Source organism: Talpa europaea (genome assembly GCF_964194135.1).
Source record: "Talpa europaea genome assembly, chromosome: 11".
Classification (NCBI taxonomy): Eukaryota; Metazoa; Chordata; class Mammalia; order Eulipotyphla; family Talpidae; genus Talpa; species Talpa europaea.
Window position 1 is genome coordinate 99094378 of NC_140078.1, and position 27046 is coordinate 99121423.

At 44.1% G+C, this 27046-nt stretch overlaps 1 protein-coding gene across 1 annotated transcript in view; it reads right to left on the reverse strand.

Moving 5' to 3' along the window:
* SYN2 (synapsin II) overlaps nt 1-26381 on the reverse strand; it is a gene marked incomplete at both ends in the record, with an annotated part of 114786 nt that extends 88405 nt beyond the window's left edge. The window contains one exon of the mRNA XM_084247628.1: nt 26014-26381. Coding sequence (XP_084103754.1) covers nt 26014-26381 — 368 coding nt within the window. The remainder of the gene's footprint in view (nt 1-26013) is intronic.
* Nucleotides 26382-27046: the final 665 nt, after the last annotated feature.

Here is a 27046-nt window from a genome sequence, read left to right on the forward strand (position 1 = left end):
TGAGAATATTAGGTAAAAAGGACTCTAGGTAAAGTTTCTTGAAGAAAGGTGTGCATAGGTATTCATATGTGGTAAGAGTGATCCCAGAAGAAAGGTCGAGGGAGACATCTGGACTCTTTTGACCAAGCCACCTCTCCCATCTTCAACCATCTAGGAGGGATGGAGCATCACAATTCAGGCCACATAATAAATTCCTCAGACAATCCACAGGAAGAAGGAAGGAAATGGCTGAAATCAGAGTGAGAGAGTACTCCAACTTTCGATTTTATCTTCCTGAGTCTTATTTCTGACCTCTAACATCTGGATAAATGGGCCCTACCCATATAAAATTGGTGGGAGATAAAACAACACATTAAAGTACCTAGAACATGCCTGGTATTTAAGAGACCTTTTAATAAACATCCGTGGTTTCCCTCCTGTTTAACTTCTGAAACCTGCTGTAACAAATCACCACAATGTAGTGACTTAATGTAAGTGAAAGTTGTTCTCTCTCAGTTTTTGAATCCAGAGTCTGAAATAAAGATGCTGGTCTTCCCAAGATGGCTGCTTTCCCTTGAAAGCTGAGGATCCATCAGGCCCTGCTCTTCCAACTTCAGAGGTCACCAGCTCCTCACAGTAGCCTGGCCTGTAGCCACGCAGCCTGCTCCGTGTCCAGCCACGGAGCTTCCTCCAGCGAGGCTTCCTCCTCGCTGCCCTGTGCTTCTCTCTGCTCTTCCTGCAAGGGCAGACATCCTGGGAAGAAGAGCCCTCCCTACATTCATCGCGATTTCATCTCAAGATCCTTAACTACCACATCTGCCAAGACCCTGTTTCCTAAAAAGGTCACAGTGCTGTGTGGACACGAATCTGGTGGACAACTATTCCATCCTGGCACCTCCCTCCCTCAGTCCCTCTGAGTGTAAGACAATCACAACACACTGTAGCCATCTGGTTTACTGAAAGCCATTGATTTGCCAGCAATTTCCAGGGTATTAGGTAACAATATCTTTAAAATCCCTCAAGGAAAACAAATTTTAAGAAAACCTGTGGCAAGTCAGCATTTTCAACAGACCCAGAAATTTGGGTTCCAGTTCTGGTCTCTACCATCTACCAGCTGTGAGACCTTGGGAAAATTATATTGCCTCCTTAAGATTTTACAATTTCTTCATCTTTAAATGGGAATATTCACCAAAAAGGGGGACAATTAAGTAAGATAATAAGTGGGAAAGCCTGACCTATTATCTAAAATAATACACAAATACTTATTCACAAAACTTTCAATGTTTATTTAACAAAATGCATCTACCGGCCCATCACTTCACAAGGCTCACAGTCCAAGGTGAATGTATAAACAAAAGCAGTGAAACAACTTACAGTTAAAGTATCTGGAAATTGCTAGATATGTCAAAGCAGAAGTGGCCAATGATAGCTTGAAAGAGGAAGAAGTGTGCTGGGCGTCAGGGGGTGGTTAGGATTTTTAGCTGAGCAGGAAGGGATGAACACTGAGAGGAAGCTGAAGCATCGCAGTCGAGGAAACAGATTTCAAAGCTACACACCCGGGCTGGATGCAGAGTGGCAGCTACTGGAAGGACCTGAATGGAGAGGTCAGGATGAAAGGGGGCAAGCCTGGCAGCATTTACAGTCTAGATTGGTGGGGGAGGAGGGTACTAAAGAACAAGGACACCAACTAAAAGGCTATGGCCCTCATCCAGAATCTGCTGGTCTTCACCAGTTGCTTAAATTGTGACTGGCAGAAAGAGCTGTGATTGCAGAAAAGCTACTTACTTCTTAGGCAAGAATACAGTCTCCCCAGGATGTTTTTCCTATACCAACCCTCACTAAGCCAGTCACTAGGCTGTACCAAAGCTTCCGCTTCACCTTTCTCATGACCTCAGGGCAGAAAAGAAGTGTGGAGGGCACACAGACCATCCAGCCCAATGGAAGAAGCCCCTATACAGCACCGTGGACTGGGGGAGTCATCCATTAGTGGTTATGGCCTCTGCATAAACACTTCAGCCTAGGAAGTACCCGTTTCACCAAAGCCACAGTCCCTGAAAACCATCCAGGTCAAATACATCAGCTCCTTGCGGGAACCCTTGGTCAGCCTGAGTTCTGGGCAGCTCTTCGTTTGAGAAGGCTGGTTTGCCACTGCTAGAGTGTAAGGAGGAATAAATAACATGATCCTGCAGCGTTTGACAAAGATTCAACCATGCCCAGTAGTGGCTGGCTGCGGGAGGCAGGTCTGAGTCAGTCTTCCAGGCGATGAAGCCTCCCTCCATCTGCCGAGGGGCTTGCCTGCCAAGTGTGCGCCTGGACGCATGAGCCCCCACTCCACACCCACTACTTTCTCTCTGGGAAGCAGAAACAAAATCTGTTTCAGAGCTTCATCTTTTCTTTTCTCCCCAAAGCTGAGCTCTAAAAAATTACCTTTCAGTTACAGATTATGGAATAAAATAGAGAAGCACACATTCGCCTAATAACATCAAATGGGCAAGATGCCTATCACACAACATATGTTAAGAAAAGGCCATCTCACTTTTCCATTGTTAACATATTAGCTCCTTACTAGCGCTTGATTCTCTTTCTTTATATTTCCATCAATTGTTTCCTGCCCACCAACCTTCCTCCCTCTGTTTCATCACCTTCTTTTAAATTAAATGTTAGATATATTTAAAATGTGATGCATACAGAAGTTATAAGTCTAATAATAAAAAGAACAACCATGGACCCACCATTCAGTTGAACTTGCTGACACTATTAAAGCTCCCTGCACACCCTCTTGCCTCACCCTCTGCAGAATATTGTGTTCACCCTTTTTCTCCCTGCTTATCAGGACCTCCTCTCTCGTTTTTCCACTTCAAAGTCTATTTTCACTGCATTTTCTGTCTGCATACTTCCCAGCCCATCTCTCATCAAATTCCAGTCACCTTTGAGAAGCTGAATCCCCTCAAAATCGAAATATATGAAAATCCAACTGTTGAACATCCACAGAGTCTCCTCCTCAAACATACGTACATATCTCCCAAGTCACCAATTTGGCATATTTTACACCTAATCATTCCATACTTTATTAAAGAAACAAATGACCAAAAAAAAAAAAATGAAAAGAGAACTGTGTTCATGGACTAAAGAACAGATGCCAGTAACCTTCAAATCTATAGATTCAATGCCATCCCTGTTAAAATCCTAACTGCCTTTTTTGTAGAAATTGACAAACTTACCCTGAAATCCATAAGGAAATTCAAGCTGTCCAGAATGGTCAAAATTTTTGAAAAAGAACAAAGTTGGAGGGCTCACACTTTTCAATTTCAAAACTTACAAAGCTATGATAAAGATCAGTGGTACTGGTATAAGGCTCACTGGATACACTGGATCCATGGAACAGAATTTAGAATGCAAATATGAACCAATAATTCTACAGTGAATTGACTTTCAACAAGGGTCTGAAGACAATTCAATGGGGAAAGAAGAGTTTTTTGAATAAACGGTGCTGGGAAAAATAGACATCAATACGTATAAGAATGAAGTTGAACTCCTACTTTTTTAATATATAAAAATTAACTCAAAATGGATAAAAGACTTGGGCCTCCCCAGTGGCGCAGCGGTTGAGCACTGGACTGCGAAACTGCCCGCAACCCCTGCAGCACCAGTTAGATACCAGCCGCTGGCAAGGGTCCCACATGGCACGCAGATCTCTCCTGCCGCGCCCACTGCTCCCCTCAGCAGTGTCTTCGTTAGTCTGCCTGTTCTGTTCCCCGCTCTGGCTCTGGTGAATCCTTTTACCCTCCCACACTTCTGACTGTACCCAGTGCTTGCATAAATAAATAAATAAATCTTAAAAAAAAAAAGACCTCTTTAAAAAAAATGGATAAAAGGCTTAAATATAAAATATTAAACTATAAAATTCTTAGAAGAAAAAGTCTCTCACACTGAATTAGGCAGTAGTTACCTAGATATATACCAAAGGCATAAGCCACAAAAGAAAAAATAAACAAACTGAACATCAAAATTGAAAAACTTCTATACTTCAGAGAATTTTCAAAAGTGAAAAAACAACCCAATGAATGGGAGAGAGTATTTGTAAATGACATCTTTGACAAGATACTTAAACATATACAAAACTCTTACAATTCAGTAAGACCCAATCAACTGAAAGAACTCAATTAAGGGCCTCCCCGGTGGCGCAGTGGTTGAGCGCTGGGTTGCGAAGCTGCCCGCGGCCTCTGCAGCGCCGGTTCGATCCCCAGCTGCTCCCCGGCCACCAGAGGAGGGTCCCACATGGCGCGCAGACCTCTCCTGCCGCCCGCTGCTCCCCTCAGCGGTGTACTTCAGCCCTTCTGCCTGCTCTGCTCCCCGCTCTGGCTCTGGTGAATTCTCTCGCCCTCCTGTCCTTCTGACTGTACCCAGTGCTTGTATAAAGAAATAAAGAAATAAATGAATGAAAAAAAAAAAATACAGAACCTTTAAAAAAAAAAAAGAACTCAATTAAAAAATAGGAGCTAACTTGAATAGCCATTTCTCAAAAAAAGATATAAATAGCCAATAAGTACATGAAAAAATGCTTAGTATCATTAGTTTTTAGGGAAATGTAAATCAAAACTACAGTGAGATACCATTTCACACACACTATGATGGCTATAAAAAAAAAAAAGAAGTGTTGTCAAAGATGTGGAGAAAATGAAACCACCACATACATTCCTGATAGGAATGTAAAATGATACAGCTGACTTTGGAAACAGTTTAGAAGCTCCTCCAAAAGTTAAACAGTTACTAAACTACCCAGCAATTACACTCCTGGGTATTTACCTAGGAGAATTGAAACCATATGTTCACATAACAACTCGTACACAAATGTTCATAACAGCACAGAAGTAGAAACGACCCACATGTCCATCCACTCATAACGTGGATCAAGCTTGAAAAAATCATGCTGAGTGAGAAAAAGTCAGACACAGGAAAAGAAAAGGCATATATTATATAATTCCTTTTATATGAAATGTCTAGAGACAAAAAGCAGGTAAACGGTTGCCTGGGGCCGGGGAAGACGCTCACTAGATCCATGGAACAGAATTTATAATGCAAAATTGAACCAATAATTCTACAGTGAATTGACTTTCAACAGGAATGATGGCTAAAGGGGGCAGGGTTTCTTTTAAGAGCTATAAGATTTCTAATCTTAGAGAGTGGGGAGAGTTATACAAGTTGTAATTATATTAAAGTCAATGAATTGTAAGCTTCAAAAAGGTGAGATTTGGACCTCCCCGGTGGTGCAGCGGTTGAGCGCTGGGTTGCAAGGCTACCCGCAGCCTCTGCAGCGCCAGTTCGATCCCCGGCTGCTCCCCGGTCACCGGAGGAGGGTCCCGCATGGTGCACAGACCTCTCCTGCCGCCCGCTGCTCCCCTCAGCAGTGTACTTCAGTCCTTCTGCCTGCTCTGCTCCCCGTTCTGGCTCTGGTGAATCCTCTCACCCTCCCGTGCTTCTGACTGTGCCCAGTGCTTGTATAAATAAATCTTTAAAAAAAAAAAAAAAGGTGAGATTTATGGCAAGCAAATCATCTCCATCTTTTAAAATGCCCCAGTTCCATCTATCAATGTCTTGCTCCCTACTCTGCCTCACACCTGGAAAAGATCTAAACTTGCCATTGACCATGCAAAATGCACTTTATGCCCAAAATGAAGAAAGCACTAGAATTTCTTATAACTCTTTACTCTGTATACTTTAGAAAGGTTACTCTCTGATTAAGTGTTAATTCTCTAAAATCTCTTTCCTGACCTTGAGACCTAAAGTCCTCCCCTTAAGCTTTTTCCCACTGAGCTTTGAAATTGCTATGAATCAAACAGCACAATTATTCTGCTTTCAGAGTCATAAAGTGGAAGACACACAGGTTTGTAATTCAAACAAAAATTCAAATCCTCATCACCTTCCAGCTGGATGCAGCTCTGGGATGCTGTCACATGTTAACTTGAGCTGGCATGCAGAATGCTACAACACCTCTTTGAAAGGGTAAGAATTGAAGGACAGGATCTATGACAAGTGCTGGTCATACAACTTTCAATCAATGTCTCACTGCTTTTGTAAAATGGGTGGATCTGACATTGGCCCCAACTGGCAGGTACTGCACTCCAATCTGAAACCTCCTCTCAACCAGAATAGGAATCTCATGGGCTCTGGACACATCTCAAGTCACAAATGATAAGAGGGGGGTGGGGAGAGAGATGGTTGATCTGCCTAATACAATTCACAGGCTCATTGGATCAGGCTCTGAGGCTCTCTGGGCAGTGAGACAGGCGTTTGACAGGAGATGAAAAGGCTCACCACTCCCATGACCACAAATGGAATGCATTACCAGGAAACACGTTTCCCAGGGCAGAATGTGGAACTTCCTTAAGAACCCTGAACCACAGGCTGATCCAACTTCTTCACAAGGGAGGTAAAGTTACAGTCTTGCCAGTTGCACCTCTAGGGATGGGTTTCAATGGTCAGATCACCACCGAGATGATTACAGTGCAGACTTGTTGCTACCCCTCATCACTGCCTTCCCCCATGCCTGCCCTTTTGCATGACACATACCAATACTCAGGGCTGATTAAGAAAAAACAGGTGGAGACCCCAGGTCTCTCATCAAAATAGCCAATAAAAATCATTCCTGAGTGTATGTGCATCACCGCTACCAAAACTACCATCCAGACACTGCTGTGTGTAGAGAGACCCCGAGTCCAGAGAAGCCTAAATCCACCAGGCGGTGCTAATACAAATGGTGTTCATCATTCACTGGCCCTCACGCCCACCGTATTCAGGACCCTTTAAAAGTGGCCCCGTGCCCCGCCGCCACCTGATCTCCTTGTATCCCTCCTTCTTCCACTTTTTGTCAATGCAACAGCGAAGCTATAGCAAGAACTCACTGTTTCCAAAATATCGTTGTCTTTTCATGCTTCCCTGCCTCATTCCTCTACCCGAAATGCCTCAATCCCCCAATCTCCTAATCAGCAAGTTCTCCAGTGAACTTTTGCTCTTCCTTTATTTTATTTTTTTAAAGATTTTTTTTTAATTTATTTAAACAAGCACTGGGTACAGTCAGAAGCGCGGGAGGGTGAGAGAATTCACCAGAGCCAGAGCGGGGAGCAGAGCAGGTAGAAGGACCGAAGCACACTGCTGAGGGGAGCAGCGGGCGGCAGGAGAGGTCTGCGCGCCATGTGGGACCCTCCTCCGGTGGCCGGGGGAGCAGCCGGGGATCGAACCGGCACTGCAGAGGCTGCGGGCAGCTTCACAGCCCAGCACTCAACTGCTGCGCCACCGGGGAGGCCCCTTGCTCTTCCTTTAAACCCAGTTCAGGGCCTCCCCGGTGGCGCAGCAGTTGAGCGCTGGGTTGCAAAGCTGCCCACAGCCTCTGTGGCGCCGGTTCGATCCCCGACTGCTCCCCGCCACCGGAGGAGGGTCCCACATGGCGTGCAGACCTCTCCTGCCGCCCGCTGCACCCCTCAGCAGTGTACTTCGTCCTTCTGCCTGCTCTGCTCCCCGCTCTGGCTCTGGTGAATTCTCTCACCCTCCCGTGCTTTGACTGTACCCAGTGCTTATATAAATAAATAAATAAATCTTTTAAAATAAATAAATCCAGTTCAGACGCCTTCTCCTTGGTTACTCCTTCCCTATATAATGGCAGGAATGCCTCAAGGGCCTTGTGTACATAACAAAAATGTAAAGGGGGAAAACATTGTGTCACTCAGTACTTCACAAGGCTTCCAAAGTGCTGCTTTCACTCAGGACAGATCACCAAGTCTAAATGATTTCAAGCATATATTTGTCATATGATCCTTTGATTTAATTAAATTCTCAGGCAGCAGGTCAATACATATACAACAAACAAATAAAAACAAAGTTGCCCTGGTTGTAATAACACCCAGAGGAGCCCCAGCATCCTCTACTTAGGTCTTCCCAAGACAGGCCTGAGGACAGCCCACCGAACACTGGGCGCACACCAAGCCCTTTTTATAAATCAACAAACCTGAGTCAAGAGAAAGAAAATGCAGTGCCAACCACAGACAGCATGATTTAGTAATAGGGCCAGGAACTAGGTCTCCTGATTTCTAGCTCTATTACCTACCACTCCTGCTTCCTTCTCCTGGGGGAAAAGCTACATAAAGGAAACTGGTGAGGGAGAGAAACATGAAGCTCAGCTAGCCTTAAAGTTTTGATGGGAATTTTTTCTGTCAACCTGCCAGCTAGAGCAGAGGATGTGCCAGAATAATATCTACCTTGAAAGAGACTTAATGACTAGCTGCTAAGAGATTCGGTGGGGAAGCAGAGAGGGCACAGGTAGGCGGAGGTGCCTGGTTAGCGGCTGCTGTTTGCAGGGCCAGCTAAGCACTAAGTCTCAGAAGGGGGTCCCTACATTCTGGGCTCTCAGGGCCATCAAGAAGAGTCCCCTCTTTCCACCAAAACAAAACAAAAACAAGTAACAGACACTTCCCCGACAAGCTACAGCCTCAATGTCAGGTGACTGATGTGGATTGGAGCAGATCTAGGTTGCTTCCACATGGCAGTTAATAGCTGCCTGGAGAACCTGTGAGAATGCTTTCTGGCTGGTATCAACACAACAATACTGAGCTCACAGTTAACTGAGTATCATCGAGATTAAACAACACGAGGGAAGTAAAGCACTCCTAAGTAAGTGCCTGGTATCCAGACAACACTCATAGCCACTAGTCCCCGTCCTTATATCATAGCCCTCTCTGTCCAAGTTTCTTATAACATAAAAGTCTTTGATATTTAAAATACCGACAAGGCTAAGCTATTATGTACCGAGAGTTTGTGTCCACCTCCACCCCCCACCAGCCCCACCTCACCAAATCCCTATGTTGAATCCCTAATCCCCAGTGCCAAGTATTGGAGGTGAGGCCTTAGGGAGGTCATTAGGTAGAGATGAGGTGACAAGGGTGGGGCCCCCACAATAGGATTTAGTGTCATGTCAGGAGTTAAATAGTCCAGGGTATAGATGGTTTAGGCACCCACATTCTCCACCCCAAATACTAGCCTCACCATGGAAGGATAGAACAAAAAGGTAGCAGCTCCAAGTCATGAAGGGGACATTCACCAGAACCTGATTTCAACAAAGTCTCACAACCCTGGGAAGCCCTGGGAAGGAAAGTCTCGTCCACCTTTACATACAAAGACACCAAGGCTCAGGGAGCAGTAAGGTTACTTTCTGGTCCTCATATTCCCGGGAATCTGCAGTAGATGAGGTCTGATACCGCTCGATACCACTTTTCTCTGAGCATCTCTCTCACCCTATCCCCACTCCTGTACCGCTGGGTGTCCACTCTATAGCCCCTCCCCCTGGTTGGTGCTCTCACGTTGTGATTAAAATCTCTGGGACCACCATACTCAGTCTTCTTGTTAATATTAATAAGTTCCTAGAGGCCTCCAAGATTAGCACATTTTTAAGATCCAAAGGATGAGCCGTAAGTGCTGAGATTTTATGCAATACAAATGTGAAAATGATATTTGGAGGACTATTCAATGGTCCCAGGAAGTTCCTTTAACAGTTTTTTGAGTCCTACTATAAGCCAGGCTGCTAAATACTGAGGGAAAGAATATAAGGTGTGCTCTTCCCTGGAGAAAAGCCCAGCCTACTGCAGACCCCACATGTGTCAATAACACCCCCACTGCACTGACTCTAGTTCAAAGAACCTGATTCTTGAATCAAATCAGTTTTTTGCCAAGTTAGAGCAAATGCCCAGGAAGACATTCTAGCCACATCAAAACACCAAGTAAGCAAATCAACAAGGAAACTGCAAAAAGACAAGAGCAACCTCTTCACATGACATAGTCACATGCAAATGTTAAAGTAAATATACAGCCTTATTGGTACTTATAGACATATATGCTAAAATAGTCAAATATTGCTTTTATACTGACTATACTAACAAGTAAAGAGAGATTACAGCTTGCTGGAGACTGAGTGAAAATGGGTGATTGACTGAAAACTGGAAAAAAATCCTTCATAGGAAGCCACGAGCAATCTTTCAAGAGCTACATGTATCATTATCATCTCTGACCAAGCAGTTCCTTTCCCGAAAACTGAGATCACCTATGGGCTTACTGTGTAATAATGGTGAAAAACTGAAAGTTGTGTGAGAGAAATATAACTGAATAATTGAAAGTAAACCAGCTATGACAAACGTGATTATTAGGATGATGTAAAATACATAAAAGTTATGTATGAGTGGGAAAAACATAAAATTTTCACTAGGCAACAATCACAATTAAGTAAAAATACATTTGCATATGGACAAATATTGGAAGAGAAGGGGAAATATGAACACAGCTGCTCTATTGCTATGGTGCACTGTGAGAGAAACATGTTCTATTTAAAGCTTCCTTTAATCATGGTAATATAACAATAAATCACACTTTATTACATGGCTTGCTTAATTGCCTATCCTCTCAACTAAGTGACAAGCTTTGTGAAGGCAGGACAATGTCTTTGTCCTCAGCAGTAAGTACCAGGTCCTGAAGAATAATTTACAAGAGAATAAATGAAATGCATGGGAAATCTCTAAATAAAGACCCCCAAGAAGGGGCGGTAAGATGTGCTATTAAAAACAAATAAAAGCTCACCTCTAAGTGCCTGTTTCTAAGCTCAAGCTATTGGGAAACCTGGTCTGCACTTGGAATCTCTGGGGAGTTTTTCTTCTCTCAAGGCCACTGTCCAGCTTCTCCTGAAGGGCCTACAGAAGGCCCAGGTACCTGAAAGTGGAAATGGCAGCAGGTACTCCCAAGATGTTCAGGAAACATGCAGGGACAAAAGGGACAGGAGCTTTATATCCTTTCCCTTCCCCCCAAATCACCACCTCTTGACTTCCAGAACCTTCCATGTAACTACATCTGGGCTTAAAGGGAGGGATGCAGCAAGAGGGACTGGCTATGTGGGGGATTAGGGGAGGGAAAGAAAGAGAACAAAAAAAATAGGTCTGCAAGGAAATCTTCTTAGTAGGAACTTAAGTCTGACACCAGCCTGAGCTCTGGCTGAGAAATAAATTTCCAGCTACAAAAGAAAGTCAAAAGCTTTAAAGGAACTGAGCTCTGGAGTGAAAACCCCCTTTCCAGAAAACTTCAAATCAGTCTGAAGTATACCAGTCACACCAGAAGGACTCGAAGTTATGGAAGTATTATAAGCATTAACAAAAACACAGAAGGAAAGGAGACAATCTTTAAGCTCTTTTTCAACCAACCTACGCAGCACCTGTCACACACCATACAGGCGCTTTCCAGCTGAAGCCATTTTTTATCCATCCTTGGTGCTTTTAGGCAACGGCATCATAATTGACTAATGCAGAGTTCAGAAAGGAACACAGCTGCACAGAGAAAAGGGACACTGAGTAAGGAGAAAAGGGGACAGAGTAAGAAGAATACAGATTTTAGATGCAGCTATATCTGTTCCATGGTGTAACTTTAAGCAAATCACAATCTCTCTCAGCCTTGATTTCCTAATCAAAAGAGGAAATTACGACGACCTACCTCACAAGGTTAAGGTGGCCATTAAAGGAGATGAGACATATAATTCGAAGTATATAATAAATTATACTTTTAATTAAAGATATTACCTTCTCATAGAGTCACAAATGCTATAGTTTCCTTTCAGGGTCAAAGTTAAACTGGGTGCATTTTCTGACCAAATCTGGATGCATAAGCCTGGGGGTTACAGGAAAATCAATCTGATCCTATGTTGCCAAGTCAACATATGGTTTGTTCGTTCAGAGTAGACTTTTCATGTAGGCAGGTAGCAAGAAAGTATGGTTCTCCTCTCCCCCCACCCCAACTTCGTGTTGAAATTCTACTATTCGTGACTTAGAGTCAGAGAAATTTTTCTATTTTCCAGCTCCCTCTATGAAAATGCAAAAACCTGTAAAAAAAAAAAAAAAGGGGGGGGGATTGCCAGAACCACTAACAACTCATAGTCGAGCTAAGATTAACTCAGCCTGCTGAGAATTGAAGTCTAGGAAACCGGGATGCCAACCATTTGGTCTGTAATTCCCAAGAACCTCCTGATTTCGTTGTCTTGTTGCCTCCATCCACCAAAGCGCCCCACCAATTCCCATATTTCAGCATCTAAAAATCCCCCCAGAGCATTTCTTACACTGAACAATAAGACTGTGTCCCAATTTTGTTTCAAAAAATAGGTTCACTGCTTGAACGGGTTGCAGGTCATAGGTCCTACATACAAGAACACAGAATGAAAGGCATCAGCTGAAAGGGAAGGCACAGAAAAATGAAAAAGCAAAACTCCCTCCCTCCACAATTCTGGCTAGAGTCAGGAATTCTGATACCTATTTTCTCCCCTAAATTTTCTGATTTTTAAAAACTAGAAAAACTGTCCATGATGATACTTAAGAGGAAATTAAGTGAGAAGTTCTTCATTCCCACCTGTTGCTCCAGTACCAGCCCACAATCACTTACCTCTGTTGTATGTGTGTTGCAGATTGTAATCTGGTCTCCCCAAATCCCAGGAAGGAAGCAGGGCAGGTAGTTAACCTCAGATCATCGATTAGTCCGACAAATACTAGTGGAGGCCTTCCTCATAACAAATGCTAGGGATACTGACATTAAAGTTACCAGTCATTGACTTCCAGAGGATCTCAGCAATGAAGGTGGGGGACCAGGAAGAGAAATAAAACCTGATTATGAAACAAGTTAATTGCCATGAGAGGTAAGCAGGGAGATGTACTAGGTTTCCAACACCAACTGAAAGGATATAAGGAAGGCTTCAGTTTAGTCCTGACTTCAGAAGAGTCAAGGACAGAACTGAGTCTTGAAGACGCAGGAGAAGAAAGCCATTCCGGGAGTAGGAATGGTAGAAACTGACACAGGGTCTGTCTTGTCAGGGCGACATGAAAGTGGGTGGGAAGTCAGTCAAAGACAAGGAAGATTGAGAGGTAAGCTGAGTCAGAGCATGAAAAACTAACTAGGTTCTTTCTTTCAACATGTTTCGGATACAGTGCTGTCTTCCCTCTCCAAAGCCATGCTCTGGTTAACCCAAAGGAATTTTTCACTAAAGAGAAAGAAACAAACATTTTGAGCAGCCGGTGGCTGGAGTTTCACATTGAGGGAAATGTTCCCTGGATATGGCAAGAAAACAGGATTAACTCCAGAAATATGAATGCCAATGCAGCCTAGGAGAGGGAAACCTGCTCCTCAATTTCATTTCATTTCCTTTTGCTCTGTTTAAAGCTGCCAAAGATTGGGTAATACAAATTTTCTGGAAATTTAACTCTCATTCAGAGCTAAATCTCTAAAGATTTGTGACTTGGAGTGGATGAAAATTAGTAATTAATTTGTATATCACAGATCAGAAGTAATGTCAAGCTTGTATTTGCAGTTGAATATGGGTGATTTCTAAGATGATCTCATATCTTTAATCCTACAGCGCTTGCACGCGCTCTCTCTCTCTCTCTCTCTCTCTCTCTCTCTCTCTCTCTGCCTCCTTCTGTCCCTTTTCGCGCTCTCTCTCTTCCCTTCTGTCCCTTTCTCAATCTCTGAATCATCTTCTCAACTCAATTTGACCAAGATTTACTAACTTCAAACTATGTGTCAGACACGCTAGAGGATGCGAAGGATACAAAAATGAATAAAACACTGAGCCTGCCCTCAAAGGTTCGAACCCACCATCACAAAGATTGTTGTATCAATTCCAGTGATAAAAATGTCCCCAGGGGCACAAGACAAACATCAACAGATACACCAAGATTGAAATCATATCAACCATCTTTTCTGACCATGAAGGCATCAAACTAGAAATAAACCATAAAAAGAAGGCAAGGAACTTTCCTACCTCATGGAGATTAAAAACCACACTACTGGAAGACCACTGGACTAATGAGGAGATCAAAGAAGAAATTAAAAAATTTTTTGAATTGAACGACAAGGAGGACACCAATATCCTAAATGTATGGGATGCAGCAAAAGCAGTAATAAGAGGAAAATATATAGCAATAGAAGCTCACATCGAGAAACAAGAAAGAACTCAAAGAAACAACCTAATCTCGAAGCTCAAAGATCTAGAAAAAGAACAACAAAAAAACCCCAAAACCAGTAGAAGAAAAGAAATAATAAAAACCAAAGCAGAAATAAATGAAATTGAAACTAAAAAAACAATCCAAAAGATCAATGAAACCAAGAGCTGGTTCTTTGAAAAAATCAATAAAATAGACAAACCCCTAGCCAGGCTCACAAAGGAAAAAAGGGAGAAAACACAAATAAACAGGATCATCAATGAAAGAGGAGAAATCACAACGGACACAGCAGAAATCAAAAGAATAATCAGTAACTACTATGAACAGTTATATGGAAACAAGTTTAACAATCTAGAGGAGATGGACAAATTCCTACAACTCTACAATCACCCAAAGCTAGATAAAGAAGAAATAGAACACCTAAACAGACCAATTACAATTAGCGAAATTGAAATGGTAATCAAAAACCTCCCCAAAAACAAAAGCCCAGGACCTGATGGATTTACAAATGAATTCTACCAAACATTCAGAGACAAATTAGTGCCTATCCTGCACAAACTCTTCCAAAAAATTGAGAAGGAAGGGACAATACCAAACACGTTCTATGAAGCCAACATTACACTAATACCAAAACCTAACAAGGACAACACAAAAAAGGAAAACTACAGGCCAATCTCCCTAATGAACACTGATGCAAAAATCCTCAATAAAATTTTAGCCATCAGAATCCAACAATGTATCCATAAGATAATTCACCACGACCAAGTAGGATTCATTCCAGGGGCACAAGGATGGTTTAACATCCGAAAATCAATCAACGTTATCCAACACGTCAACAAAAAGAAATATAAAAACCATATGATAATATCAATAGATGCTGAGAAAGCTTTCGACAAAGTGCAACACCCATTCATGATAAAAGCCCTTGAAATTCTTGGGATACAAGGAACATACCTCAACATCATAAAGGCCATCTATGACAAGCCAACAGCCAGTATCATTCTCAATGGTGAAAAGCTGAAAGCAATTCCATTAAGATCTGGAACAAGACAAGGATGTCCACTCTCACCACTGCTTTTCAATATAATACTGGAAGTCCTAGCCAGGGCAATAAGACAAGAGAAAGACATCCAAGGAATCCAAATAGGAAAAGAAGAAGTCAAACTATCACTATTTGCAGACGATATGATATTATACATAGAGAACCCCAAAAACTCCACAGAAAAGCTAATTCAACTCATCAATCAGTTCAGTAAAGTGGCAGGATACAAAATCAACACGCAAAAGTCAGTAGCCTTCCTATACACAAACAATAAATCTGAAGAAGAAGAAATCAAAAAAACCATCCCTTTTGTTATTGAAACAAAAAAAATCAAATATTTGGGAATAAATCTAACAAAAGAGGTAAAGGACCTATACAAAGAAAACTATAAAACACTGTTAAAAGAAATAGAAGAAGACACAAAGAAATGGAGAGACATCCCCTGCTCGTGGATTGGAAGAATAAACATTATTAAAATGGCCATCCTTCCAAAAGCAATATACAGATTCAATGCTATTCCAATCAAAATTTCAATGTCATTCTTCAAAGAAATAGAACAATTATTGATGAAATTCATATGGAATCACAAAAAACCCCGAATAGCCAAAGCTCTCCTGAAAAAAAAAGAAGGGAATGGAGGCATTACACTCCCAGACTTCAAACTATACTACAAAGCCATAATCATCAAAACTGCATGGTATTGGAACAAGAACAGACATACAGACCAATGGAATCGAATAGAAAATCCAGAAATAAACCCACAGATTTATGGTCAACTAATCTTTGACAAAGGAGCAAAGACTATGCATTGGAGCAAAGAAAGTTTGTTCAATAAATGATGCTGGGAAAACTGGGTCGCTACATGCAAAAGAATGAAGCTTGACCACTACCTCACACCATACACAAAAATCAACTCAAAATGGATTAAAGAACTAGACATAAGACCTGAAACCATAAAAATATATAGAAGGAAATATAGGCAAAACACTACGTGATTTGCACATCAAAGACATCTTTACAAACACATCACCCAAAGCAGTGATAGTGAAGGCAAAGATAAACAGCTGGGACTACATCAAATTAAAGAGCTTCTGCACAGCAAAAGAGACAATAACAAAAACAAAGAGAAACCCCACCAACTGGGAGAACATTTTTGCACCCAACACTAATGATAAAGGACTGATCACAAAAATCTGCAAAGAGCTGATGAGACTCAACAACAACAAAGAAAATAATCCAGTCAAAAAATGGGCAGAAGAGCTAAAAAGAAACTTCTCTGAAGAGGAAATGCAAATGGCCAACAGGCATATGAAAAAATGTTCAACATCACTTGCCATCAGGGAAATGCAAATCAAAACTACCATGAGATACCATCTTACACCAGTGAGAATGGCACATATTAAAAAAACTAGCAACAACAAATGCTGGCGAGGGTGTGGAGAAAAAGGAACTCTTCTACACTGTTGGTGGGAGTGCAAACTGGTCCAACCACTGTGGAAAGCTGTGTGGAGATTTCTGGACCTACTAAACATAGAGCTTCCATATGATCCAGCAATTCCACTCCTAGGTATTTACCCAAAGGACACAGAAACATCAATTCCAAAGAGCACCTGCACCCCTATGTTTATAGCAGCACTGTTTACAATAGCTAAGCTTTGGAAACAAGCCAAATGCCCAAAAATAGATGACTGGATCAAGAAGATGTGGTCCATATATACCATGGAATATTACTCAGCATTCAAAAAAGATAAACACATGCAATTTGCAGCAACATGGATGGCGCTGGAAGGGATCATGCTCAGCGAAATAAGCCAAAAAGAAAAAGAAAAATACCGGATGGTCTCACTCATAGCAGGAATCTAGAAAACTTAAATAAGGGACCACGAAAATGAATAACTATAAGAAAGTGAAAATCAAAATGAACAAAAAAACTATGAACCAGAGACACTTTTAGGGGGGCGGGGCCGGGAGGGGAGGGATTGGGGTCAGAATGGGGGGGCTGCAATTGTATGGGGAATATAACAATAAAATTAAAAAAAAAAAATTGAATTAAAAAAAAAAAAAATGTCCCCAGGACTGAAAGAGGGCCTGGAGGGGGCACAGATGCCTAATATACTCGAGGGGTAAGAGAGGGATTTCTGGAAAACATTTATCACAGTCCCAAAAGATGAACATGAGTTTCGTCAGGAAAAAAGGAGAGGCAGCTGCAGTAGGTAGACAGTACAAAGACAAGAAGGAGAGATGCCACACTGTGTGCACACAGCTGCAAACAGCTCAGTGTCAATGTGAATGGAAGCTTAGCGATGGACATGGTTAAAAAGAGGCTGGAAGAGTAAGCCAGGGTCAAATCATAGGAGGAGGACTTTATCAAAGGACAAAAGTTTTAAGCAAAAGTGTGAAAGGTCAAATTTGCATTTTAATAGCTCATTCAATCTATAAAGTAGAAGTCATGGAAAGACCTGAAGGAATTTCTAGGTAAAATCTAATGAGAACTCGATGGAAGCAACCACTGGTGTCTCCCATTCAATACTGGAACAAGGAATCTTGAGTTGCCCTTAGCCACACAGATGGAGAAGGCCAGCAGGCAACTAAAAATAAGTCTGAAGAGCAGGACAAAGTTCTGGGCTAAAGTAATGCTTGGGAACAGATTGCATTTAGGAAGTAACTGACATCTTGAGAATGCATGGACCAGGGAGTGTGTGCAGAATAAAAAAAGAGGTGGGCCCAAAACTGGGCCCTGAGAAACACCTACATTCAATGAAGTAGGCAAAGGAGAAGACGAATGAGAGGGAATTTTATTTTAAAGACAGGAACAAAGAAAACTGAGTATGAGGGGTTCAGATCTGCAGGCTCAAGGGACTTCCTAATGAAAGGTAAGGAGTGTCGAGCCCATAGTGGGCACAGAGACAGACTCCTTCCTTTGGAGTGAGCAACTGGACACCTAGCAAGAGCAATTTCAGTCTCATGGAGAAGGTGGAAGCCCAGCTTCTCTGGAGGGTGCAGAGACACAAGATGAGGAAAGAGAGACAAACACGAGATTTCTCTTTCATGTCTGAAGAGTGATTAAGAAAGTGAGTGGCAATTTTTACCTATGTATTTACAAGGATGGGGAACTAGTGGAAGAAACAACCTGTTGAAAATCAGAGTATGAACTGAAGGAAAAAGAAGGAATGAAATTTGGGGCAAGGTCACAGAGAAGGCAGAAGGAGATGGGTCTTTTAAAAACAACCTTCAGCACCCTCCTCCTCTGAGAATAAAATGGATGCTGAGGGAAGAGAGAAGCTGATAAAGAGCATTCCAAAGGTTACTACGTAGCAATAGCCCGGAATCTTAAAAGTCAAGTGCATATTGAATGAGAAGGTGACCCAGGGAACAGCAAAAATTTAGGACTGAGGGAGCAGTGAGGAATAACTCTGGAAAGATAAGCTGGACCAGGTTGTGAGTAAGTCTAATCATTAGAGAAGAAAGTTAAGAAAGAAATTCTGTGAATGTTCTCATCTTGTTTGAGAACACTGAAAGCAATGTGAAAGAGGGATTGGACAGGGAAAGAAAACAGGCAACCTGGATGCTTTTAAGCCATCCTGTATATTTCTCTCTTCCTATATTTCCATCTGTAACCACCCTTCTTTAATGAATCACATGTGAAACTGCAGTAGAGCTATTTAAGAATTCATTTATTAAATTTATGTGGTCCTGCCCTTAATTGTTAAACATAGCTGAATCAAATGGGAAATGTTACTCTTATAAAAATTATATTCTTTAAAATATTAAAAAAAAAAGCTTTCAATGATTTCCTTTTAGTCAGCAGCCCTCAATTAAAAAAAAAAAAACTCCCCATTGCAAAAGACAATCTTTTGAGCAAAAAAATTCGAGGAACTCAAAAAAAGGGACCAAGACAAGAGGCTACCTGCAGTCAGGAACAGGGAAGGATGGAACAGTCACCAGTGTGGCTCTTTACACTTTACAAAATGGTTCTTGAGAACCTTGTTTTACTCAATACTCACAACAGTGCCATGAGGTATACATATCATCTCCATTTTACAGACAAGGAAACTAAGTTTTGCCTGTGTTATTCTACAACGTTTGCTGTCATACAGCAAACCTCAACTGAAGTTTGTCCAATGTCAAGGAGGGGAGGGGAGGGAAAGGGAGGGAAGAGAGGTGTCAGACAGGTTATGGAGCTCTGACAGACACTTGTGTCTCAACCCTCAGTCTTCTGACCCTCACTCCTGTAGGTTTCAGTTTCATGCTGCTGAGAAGAGAGCAGAATGCATAAACAGTCCTGATCTGCTTTCACTGTCACATGAACTGATTAAAATGTCAGAAGCTCCTGCTGTCAATGCCTCCGTACTGCCTCCTGTTCCCCATCATGCTGCACCGGCATCCTCAGAGGTCAGGGTCTGTGGTACTTGCTCACTTTATTCTTTCCAGAGATCGCTTGCCCTGTGCTAAGATACTTCCTCCTGCTGCACTGAAGCAGCATCTGCAGAACAGAAAAGTCTTCTCCACATCCTCTCTTCTCTCTAAAAAGCTATGGCAGCCTCCTGGCAACTCAACTGCATCTATGCGGGAAGCTAAAACAAAAGATGGCAATGGCATTGCCACCCAAGGAGTCTGCAGAAGCTCTCCCTCACAAGGTGGAGAGGTGTCACACAGCGTGAGTGCTGTTAACAAAAAAATGAAACCTCCGTGCAGAGGCCAGAGTGTCTGACTGGGCTGTCACTTTCTGCAGTGAACAAAGGGTTGCAAAGCTCTGAGTATATATTTGCAAACTGAGTAATTTCAAAAGCAATGGGGCATTTGCCACGGGTTGAATTCTTTTGCAAAAGAAACACCTTTTTTTTTTTTTAACAAGAAAAAACTCATCTTCTAATTTTTCTGCTTAGATCTTCTGCTTATAGAAGTCTGTCAGTCCAGGTTCAGATCCTGACACTTTAGCTGAATAATTTTGGGCCGGTGACTACTTTTATGAGTTGTTCATAAAAATGGATGTTGTTCAATGAAACAGATATTCAACCAGCTGCTTAGGATCACTGTGAAGATAAAATGAGACGATCGGTATAACTATGTCCTGCAAACTGTGAAGCACTATGCACATGGCAGAGATCAAGAAATAAGTGCTGTTCACCAACATTTCAACACATGAATACAGGAGTCCTTAGATGGATTCGTAGAGGGCAATGTGACCCCAAGCCCCCAAGCCCCTAATCCCATCACAGAGGAGGAAACATGTCAGCCTCACCCTTCTTTCAGGTTGCATCCCGTGGCAGTGGCAACACTGCAAGGAGCAGATAGGGATTGGAGAAGACCCGAAGGAAGATGAGCTTTGCATCTAAGGACGTGGTTAGTCATCTATTGACCTAGGCCTCTTCCCCAAAGATTTACAAGTATTATCACACAGAAAAAAAAAAAAATAGAGCTAAAACTTTTGAAAGAAAATGGCACAAAAACCATAACAGAAATAATGGGATGCTGTCAAGGATCTTAGAGAAAAAGATTTCAGTTGTCTCATTTGACAGATTTTGGAGAATCAAAATTCAAAGAGACCACGTGGAAGAAATGTTTCCACACACAAGATCTCCATTCCTTGGGATTGTCTGCCTCTGGGTTCCCACACACTCACAGGCTGATAATCACGCTATGTTAAAATTCTGTCTAAATGCCTATCTTCACCCCATTAGAGTGGAAGCCCTCAGCAGGCAAGGCCAGTGCCTAACTCATCCTTGCAGCTCCAGAAATTAGCTTCCATTAGATGTTCAACTGCACATATCCCAGTTAAAAGTGTTTTGGAAATTTGAGGAGATGGTAAGCATTTCTGGAAAACTTGCTATACATAAGCCTTCATTATTTTTTGTTCCAAAATGGCTAATGTCATTATAGTGCTGAACCTAGTACAGAAAGACAGCAAACAATCTTAGGTAGACAGGAACACGAAGGTAAAAAGGGACCCCTCAAAGGGACGTCACTATTATAACACAATCCTACTAACTTTGTTTTGGATTTTGATGATTAGTTTTCTGAGAGCCTCCTTTAACCATTTACAATGACAATTATTGGAATAACAGTACCAGGAGACAGTGAATTGCCTGTGTAGGTACAGTGTGATATACTCTGCAATTCTTTTTTTTAAAAAAAGATTTATTTATTTATGCATACAAGAGATGGTGTACAGGCCAGCAGTATGGGGTTGAGAGGATTCAGCAGAGACAGAGTGGGGAACAGAACAGGCAGATTGACCAAAGTACACTGCTGGGGCGAGCAGCGGGCAAGTCAGGAGAGGTCTGCTGCACCATGTGGGTTGCTCCCTGGCCAGCCGGTGATTGAACTCATGCTGCAGAGACTGCAGACAGCTTCATAGGTTGCGTCTTAACCCCTTGTGCCACCAGGGAGGCCCCCTCTGCAGTTCTTTTTTAAGCACTAACGAGTGACTCTCTGATAAATCGAAAAGAAGTACACAAATATTATTTTTAAGGAGAAAATAGACTAAATTTGAGGGATCTACCCAAAGAGTGACTTAAGAGTAGAAAGAAACTTGAATTAAGAGTCAAAAGATCTGACTCTTACTGAGTTCCCATTCTCACTTCGTTATTTGATCTCGAGCAAATCATTTTATTTCTCTGGTCTAGATGATTATTCTGGTTCCTTCAAGTTCAAATACTATACTAAAAAGATCAAAAGTCCCTGTGGTCCTTAAGAGTTAGAGATGGAGAAAGATAAAAGGGAGAACAATAAACAGTGAAGTCGAGGGATCCTGGGATGTAGTGGGAGGTTAAGAGTGACACAGAGATTGAAGTCCTTGATTGGTTCTGCCCTTAACTGGCTGATAACCTTAAATGTCACTTCCTCTCTTCAGACCAACATTTCTCCCATTAGTACCCAGATCATTTCCCAGTTCTAACAGCCTAGAATTCTAAAGTATAGGTTACTGCTGATATGAGCAATGATGTTCTACTGAATCAGTATGTTCATGTCAGTAAGAAACAGGGCATATGGATAAAATATTAAGCAACCAGAAGCTTCAAACTTTACTTGAGGTATTCCCCCAAGTTCTAACCCAAATAGAGTCACTCACAAGCATTGATCTAAACTCACTGCTGGACTATACTGAACTCCCCCCTCCTCCATTTTTAATGAAATGCCAAAAACTGACCAGAAAAGAAATAGGTGCTGCTCAATCATGTATCAATCCAGCTTCTCTGTTGTCTCTTTTCTGCTATTGTACATCCTTACTCTTGTCACTGTCTGGACCGAGCCAAACTTATCCCTCTTGACTCAAATTCTTCAGGTTCTTCTCAAGGTGCAAATCTCACTTCTTCCATGAAGCCTAACTTTCTCACACTAGCCCACATTTATCTCTCATTATTTTAAACTTCTGTGGTTCTACATTGCTGTGGTAAAGGTTAAACAATATTTGTAAAGAGTTTAAGTACAACATCTGGCACAGTAAGTTTAAGTACAACATCTGCTCAGTAAATAAATCATAGTTGTGTTTGGTGTTGTTGCACACCTTTAGAGCTAATCATGCACTCCTTAGTTCAGCGCACCTTATAGTTAATATGCGTATGAATTACCTAGAGATCCGGTTCAAATGCAAATTACGGTTCAGTAGGTCTGAAGTGAGAACTGATAATCTGTGCTTCAAAAAGCTCCCGCTGTTGATCCAAGGACCATACTCTGAATACAAGGGGTAGTTTCTAATAAGCTTTTAAAAATGTATTTATCATATCTACCCACCCCGGACAAAAGGTCTTGGAAGACAGATACCATGTCTCATTTCTTAGCAGCTATGCCTTATAGAGAGGAGATGCTATGGACTTATTGTAACTGCAGTGTCTGGATAATCGCCAAAGCACTTGTGCTGTATTGATTTTCAAGTCAGACACTGAGACATGCTAGGAGGGAAAAGCTCATCTGGTCACTGGAATCAGAATTGCTAGAATGAAGGCAAGGGAGTCTCTAAAAGAAAACTTACCTCTTCTGTGAGAGTGCAGTGCACAGGAAAACAATATATACAATGGATGTCACTTGTCTTTTAAGCCCGAGGTTCAGCCTTAGCTGCACTTCACACTTGGTCAAGAACCATAAAAGAAGACATGCATGTTCAGGCAGTATGTATTTTTCAATAACACTTTTAATAATTACTAGTAAGGTATATATGAGCCTGATTTCATCTTCTTAGTGGTACAGATACATTTTTCAATGGTCTTTTAGTGTGCGATTAATCTAAAGATCTCAGATAACCAATGAAAACAGACAGAGGGAGACAGCAAATGAGCAAGCAAGCGAGAAGAAAAACACCTTCAATGTTCCCATCAAACTGGTCAGTAGTGAGGTCCCCAAATGTCACTGCCCACAATTACATGAAGAGAAATTCAAAGGACTCTGCTGTGTAGGAAAGCTGCTCAGAGGATGCCTATTTTAAGCCCTTCTTCTAAGTCCCCAATTATTTAAATGCTTGTTAAAACGCTCTTTGTTTGAGCATTCTATAATTCAGATGGGACCAATATTATTAAATTCTTTGGGGAGGATACACTCTGACTTCCTATTCAAGCACCAGGATAATAACATTGGGCATATATGACACTGCTCGCTGAATACTATCTCAGTAGTTTAAACTCTGAGACAATTTTACCAAAAATAGCCTGTGGAACAACAACAACAACAAAAAAGACCTTTTTAAGTCCCTTGTCATAAGCAGCCACCTGCTCCTTAACCCAAAGAGACTTTTCAATAAAACCACTCATCAATATTTAACTGGGCTGTCTTAAGCAAATTTAGACAGGGTTGAGACAAACTCTGCAATTCTGAGAAATGCAATTAAGCACTGAAACAGAGAAGCACGGAACTGCTGTCAAACATTAGACCCAGACTGGGTTTATGAGTTGTAATAAATCAATGATATTACTTCAGAAAAAAAGTAACGGTTGGGAGTCAGCCTGCAGGAAAGTGGCTTCTATTACTTCCATCAGAAGCCTAGCCTCCAGGGCAAGGCAACTGCTCTGCTACATGCCAGGCAGTCTTTCCAGAGAATACTATCCAAGGACAGCATCAAATCTCAATCTCAGAACTAAACACAAGCCTACAGCAGCCTCCCCCAACAATCATGCCCAGCACACCCATACAAACTCAGCTTTCCACCTGCAGGGACCTAACTGTAACTAGGCTCAAAACAAACACCGTCAACAGGGTAGATCAGGACAAGGCACAGGAGGCTCAGACTCTTGCACAGAAAAATGAAGCACCAAGATCATTCTATTTCTCCCCTCCTTGTGCTGGCCTCTCTTTAAGACTCGTCTTTCATGACTCTCCAATAACTGACTCTTACCAATCACTCCACTTACTGAAATAGTAGTCTCAACTAGTAATTCTAGATTCTTTTTTATTAACTAAGTCTCACATTTTGTCTCCCAAATTAGAATGAGTTTTCTGAAAGGCCCCTGCACTGCCTAGCCCCTAGAGGGAGCCTATTATCAATATTGTTGATGATAATAATGAGATGCAATAAAACATAGTAGAGGAAAATAGGTTTAAGTTCAAATTTCGGTTCTACGATTTGTTGGCTAAATGACTGCAAACTCATGACTTACTCCCAAGTCTCAGCCTGGGAGCAAATTAGTTAAGGTCTCCTTCCCCTTGATAAGCACTTGTTGATTGGAACTAGGAGTAATTGGGGGAGGCGGGGTCTGGAGACACCATCACACTCTTAATCACTTCCCCCCTTCACTGGTACTTGTGTCTCGCTGATTCCTAACAGAGAGAGGTCCCTTCAGATTTTCTACTCCACCGTCCTGAGAAAAAGCCAAGGACCCAAGTCACCCAAATGACCATTCAGAATGGTTATATTCCGGGCCAGCAGGAATGGGGGATCTCAGCAGGTCCATTTCACCCTACCACACCCAAGCCAGCGCTCCCTCCCTCTGGGTCTCCCAGTGGGAAGTGAATAAACAGAGAAAAGAGGTGAAGCAGCCAAGAGAGGAAATGGAGATAAACAGTTCTGTGGTTGCTCTATGCCTTCCTCATGGAAGGAAACCCCGAGGTCCAGGCTCCAACCTCAACCCTATGAGGAAGGAGGGAGGGAAAAAACCCTTCACGAATTCCTGGAGAAAAGCACCTGACGCCTCACCTGTCAGTTGCTCCAGGCTCTTGAGCTGTCCTTCCCCATCATCACCCACCCAACCACCAGAGGGTCCACTTCTGCTCCACAGAAAGCCTCTCCCTTCACTGGTTTGTGCTAAATGAACCTCACTGATGCTTCACAGCTAGAGAGGACATCTCTCCAGCCTTCACCTGCTAAGTTGGAAAAACGCCACTTACATGCCTAAAAAAGAGAAAATAATCCCAGTTCTTTAACGCCCCGTCTGCTGCATGAAGGCAGGGGTGTTTCTGTGCTTCCTTTTCAAGGTCCACAATGTTTTGCCTCGGTCACCCTCTTTCCCCGCGCCCTCCCATCCCACAGACCCCAGGAGCAAATTAAAAAATCCACCACCCGCTCCGGCAGCACAAAACGCAACAACTGTATTATTCCTAAAAGGACTTCAGCGGGCCCCGCGGGCCCTGCAGGGGCCACCTGCCCCCCACACCCCCAGCTGGGGCCTGGCCACCCGAGATGTCAAAAGGGACGGCAGCCTTCGGGGGGGGGGGACCCCCGCCGCCCTCCCCGCGCCCATGTCCCCTCAAACCCCCTCGGTCCCTCACAGAGTCGAAGCTTCTGACCGGCCTTCCACGTCCCACGGCCGGCGGGGCCATTTCACCTCAGCTTTTACGCGTCTGAGTTGGCCGGGCCCCATCCTGCGCCCCCCCCCGAAAAAATCCCGTATTTCCCCCGCCCCCCTGCTGCAGAGAGCAGCGCCCCTCGGCGGGCCTCGGGGTCTGAGCAACCGAGGAACCCCCCCCGGGACGCCCCCTCCAGGCGGACGGCCGCCTCCGGCCCCCCGCGCCCCAGCGCCCCCGGGCCCCACCCCTCGCCCGGCCGGCCGGCCCTACCAGTCGGTGTGCGGCGCGTCGACGACCAGCAGCACCTTGGCCCTGCGCGCGGCGGGCGCGGGCGCGTCCACCAGCCCCGCCGAGGCGGCCGTCTGCTTCACGGCCTGGGACAGCGAGCTGAAGAAGCTGCTGCCCACCGACGGCGCGGGCGCGGGCGCGGGCGCGGGCGGCGCGGCGGGCGCGGCGGCGGGCGGCGGGCGGCGCTCGGGCCCGGGCGAGGCGGCCGGGGGCGCGGGCGCCGCGGCGGGCGCGCCGGGGCCGGGGGGCGGCTGCGGGGGCTCGGGCCGCTGCAGGTCGGTCATGTAGCCATTGGGCAGGTTGGCGATGAAGCTGCTGTCCGACAGCCGGCGCCGCAGGAAGTTCATCATCGGGCCGCGGGGCGCGGGCGGCGGGACGGAGGCGGCGGCGCGGTCCGCGGCGCGCGAGCCCGGCAGACCTCGGCGGCTGACTGGGCCGGGCGGGCCGGCGGCGGCGGGGGCTCCGCGCCGGGGGGCGGGGCCGGGGCGGGCCGGGGCGGGGCCTCGCGTCGCCCCGCCCCGCGCCGCAGCGCCAGCCCCGCCCCCCGCCGGGCGCCCGCGGCGGGCACCCGGGCGCGACCCCCGGGGTCGGGGGGGGGGGGGGCGGGGCGCGGGAGCCGGCGCCGGCCGCCTCCGCCGGGCTGGGTGGGGAGCGCGCGAGAGCCGGTCCTGCTCCCCGGGAGTAGCGGGGGACGGAGCCCAGAGCCCCCGCCCGCCTTCTCTGGCGGGGATACCAGAGCCGCGTCCCCCCCCCCCGGACCCCCAGACGGAGGCTGAGGCAGCCGCGTCCGTTTCCTCTGGAGGGAAGGGAGTGTCAGCCTCCCGGCCGGGGGTGACACGGGGCCATCGCCACCCCTCGCAAGCGCACACACACGCACACACACACACACACAGGCACACACACACGCGCGCGCACACACACACACACACGACCTGCGGTGACAGAGAAAAGAACCACCTTCTCTCCCCAAGCTGGCAGAAAGGTGCCATCTCCCCAACCCCCAGGTGAGGAAGGA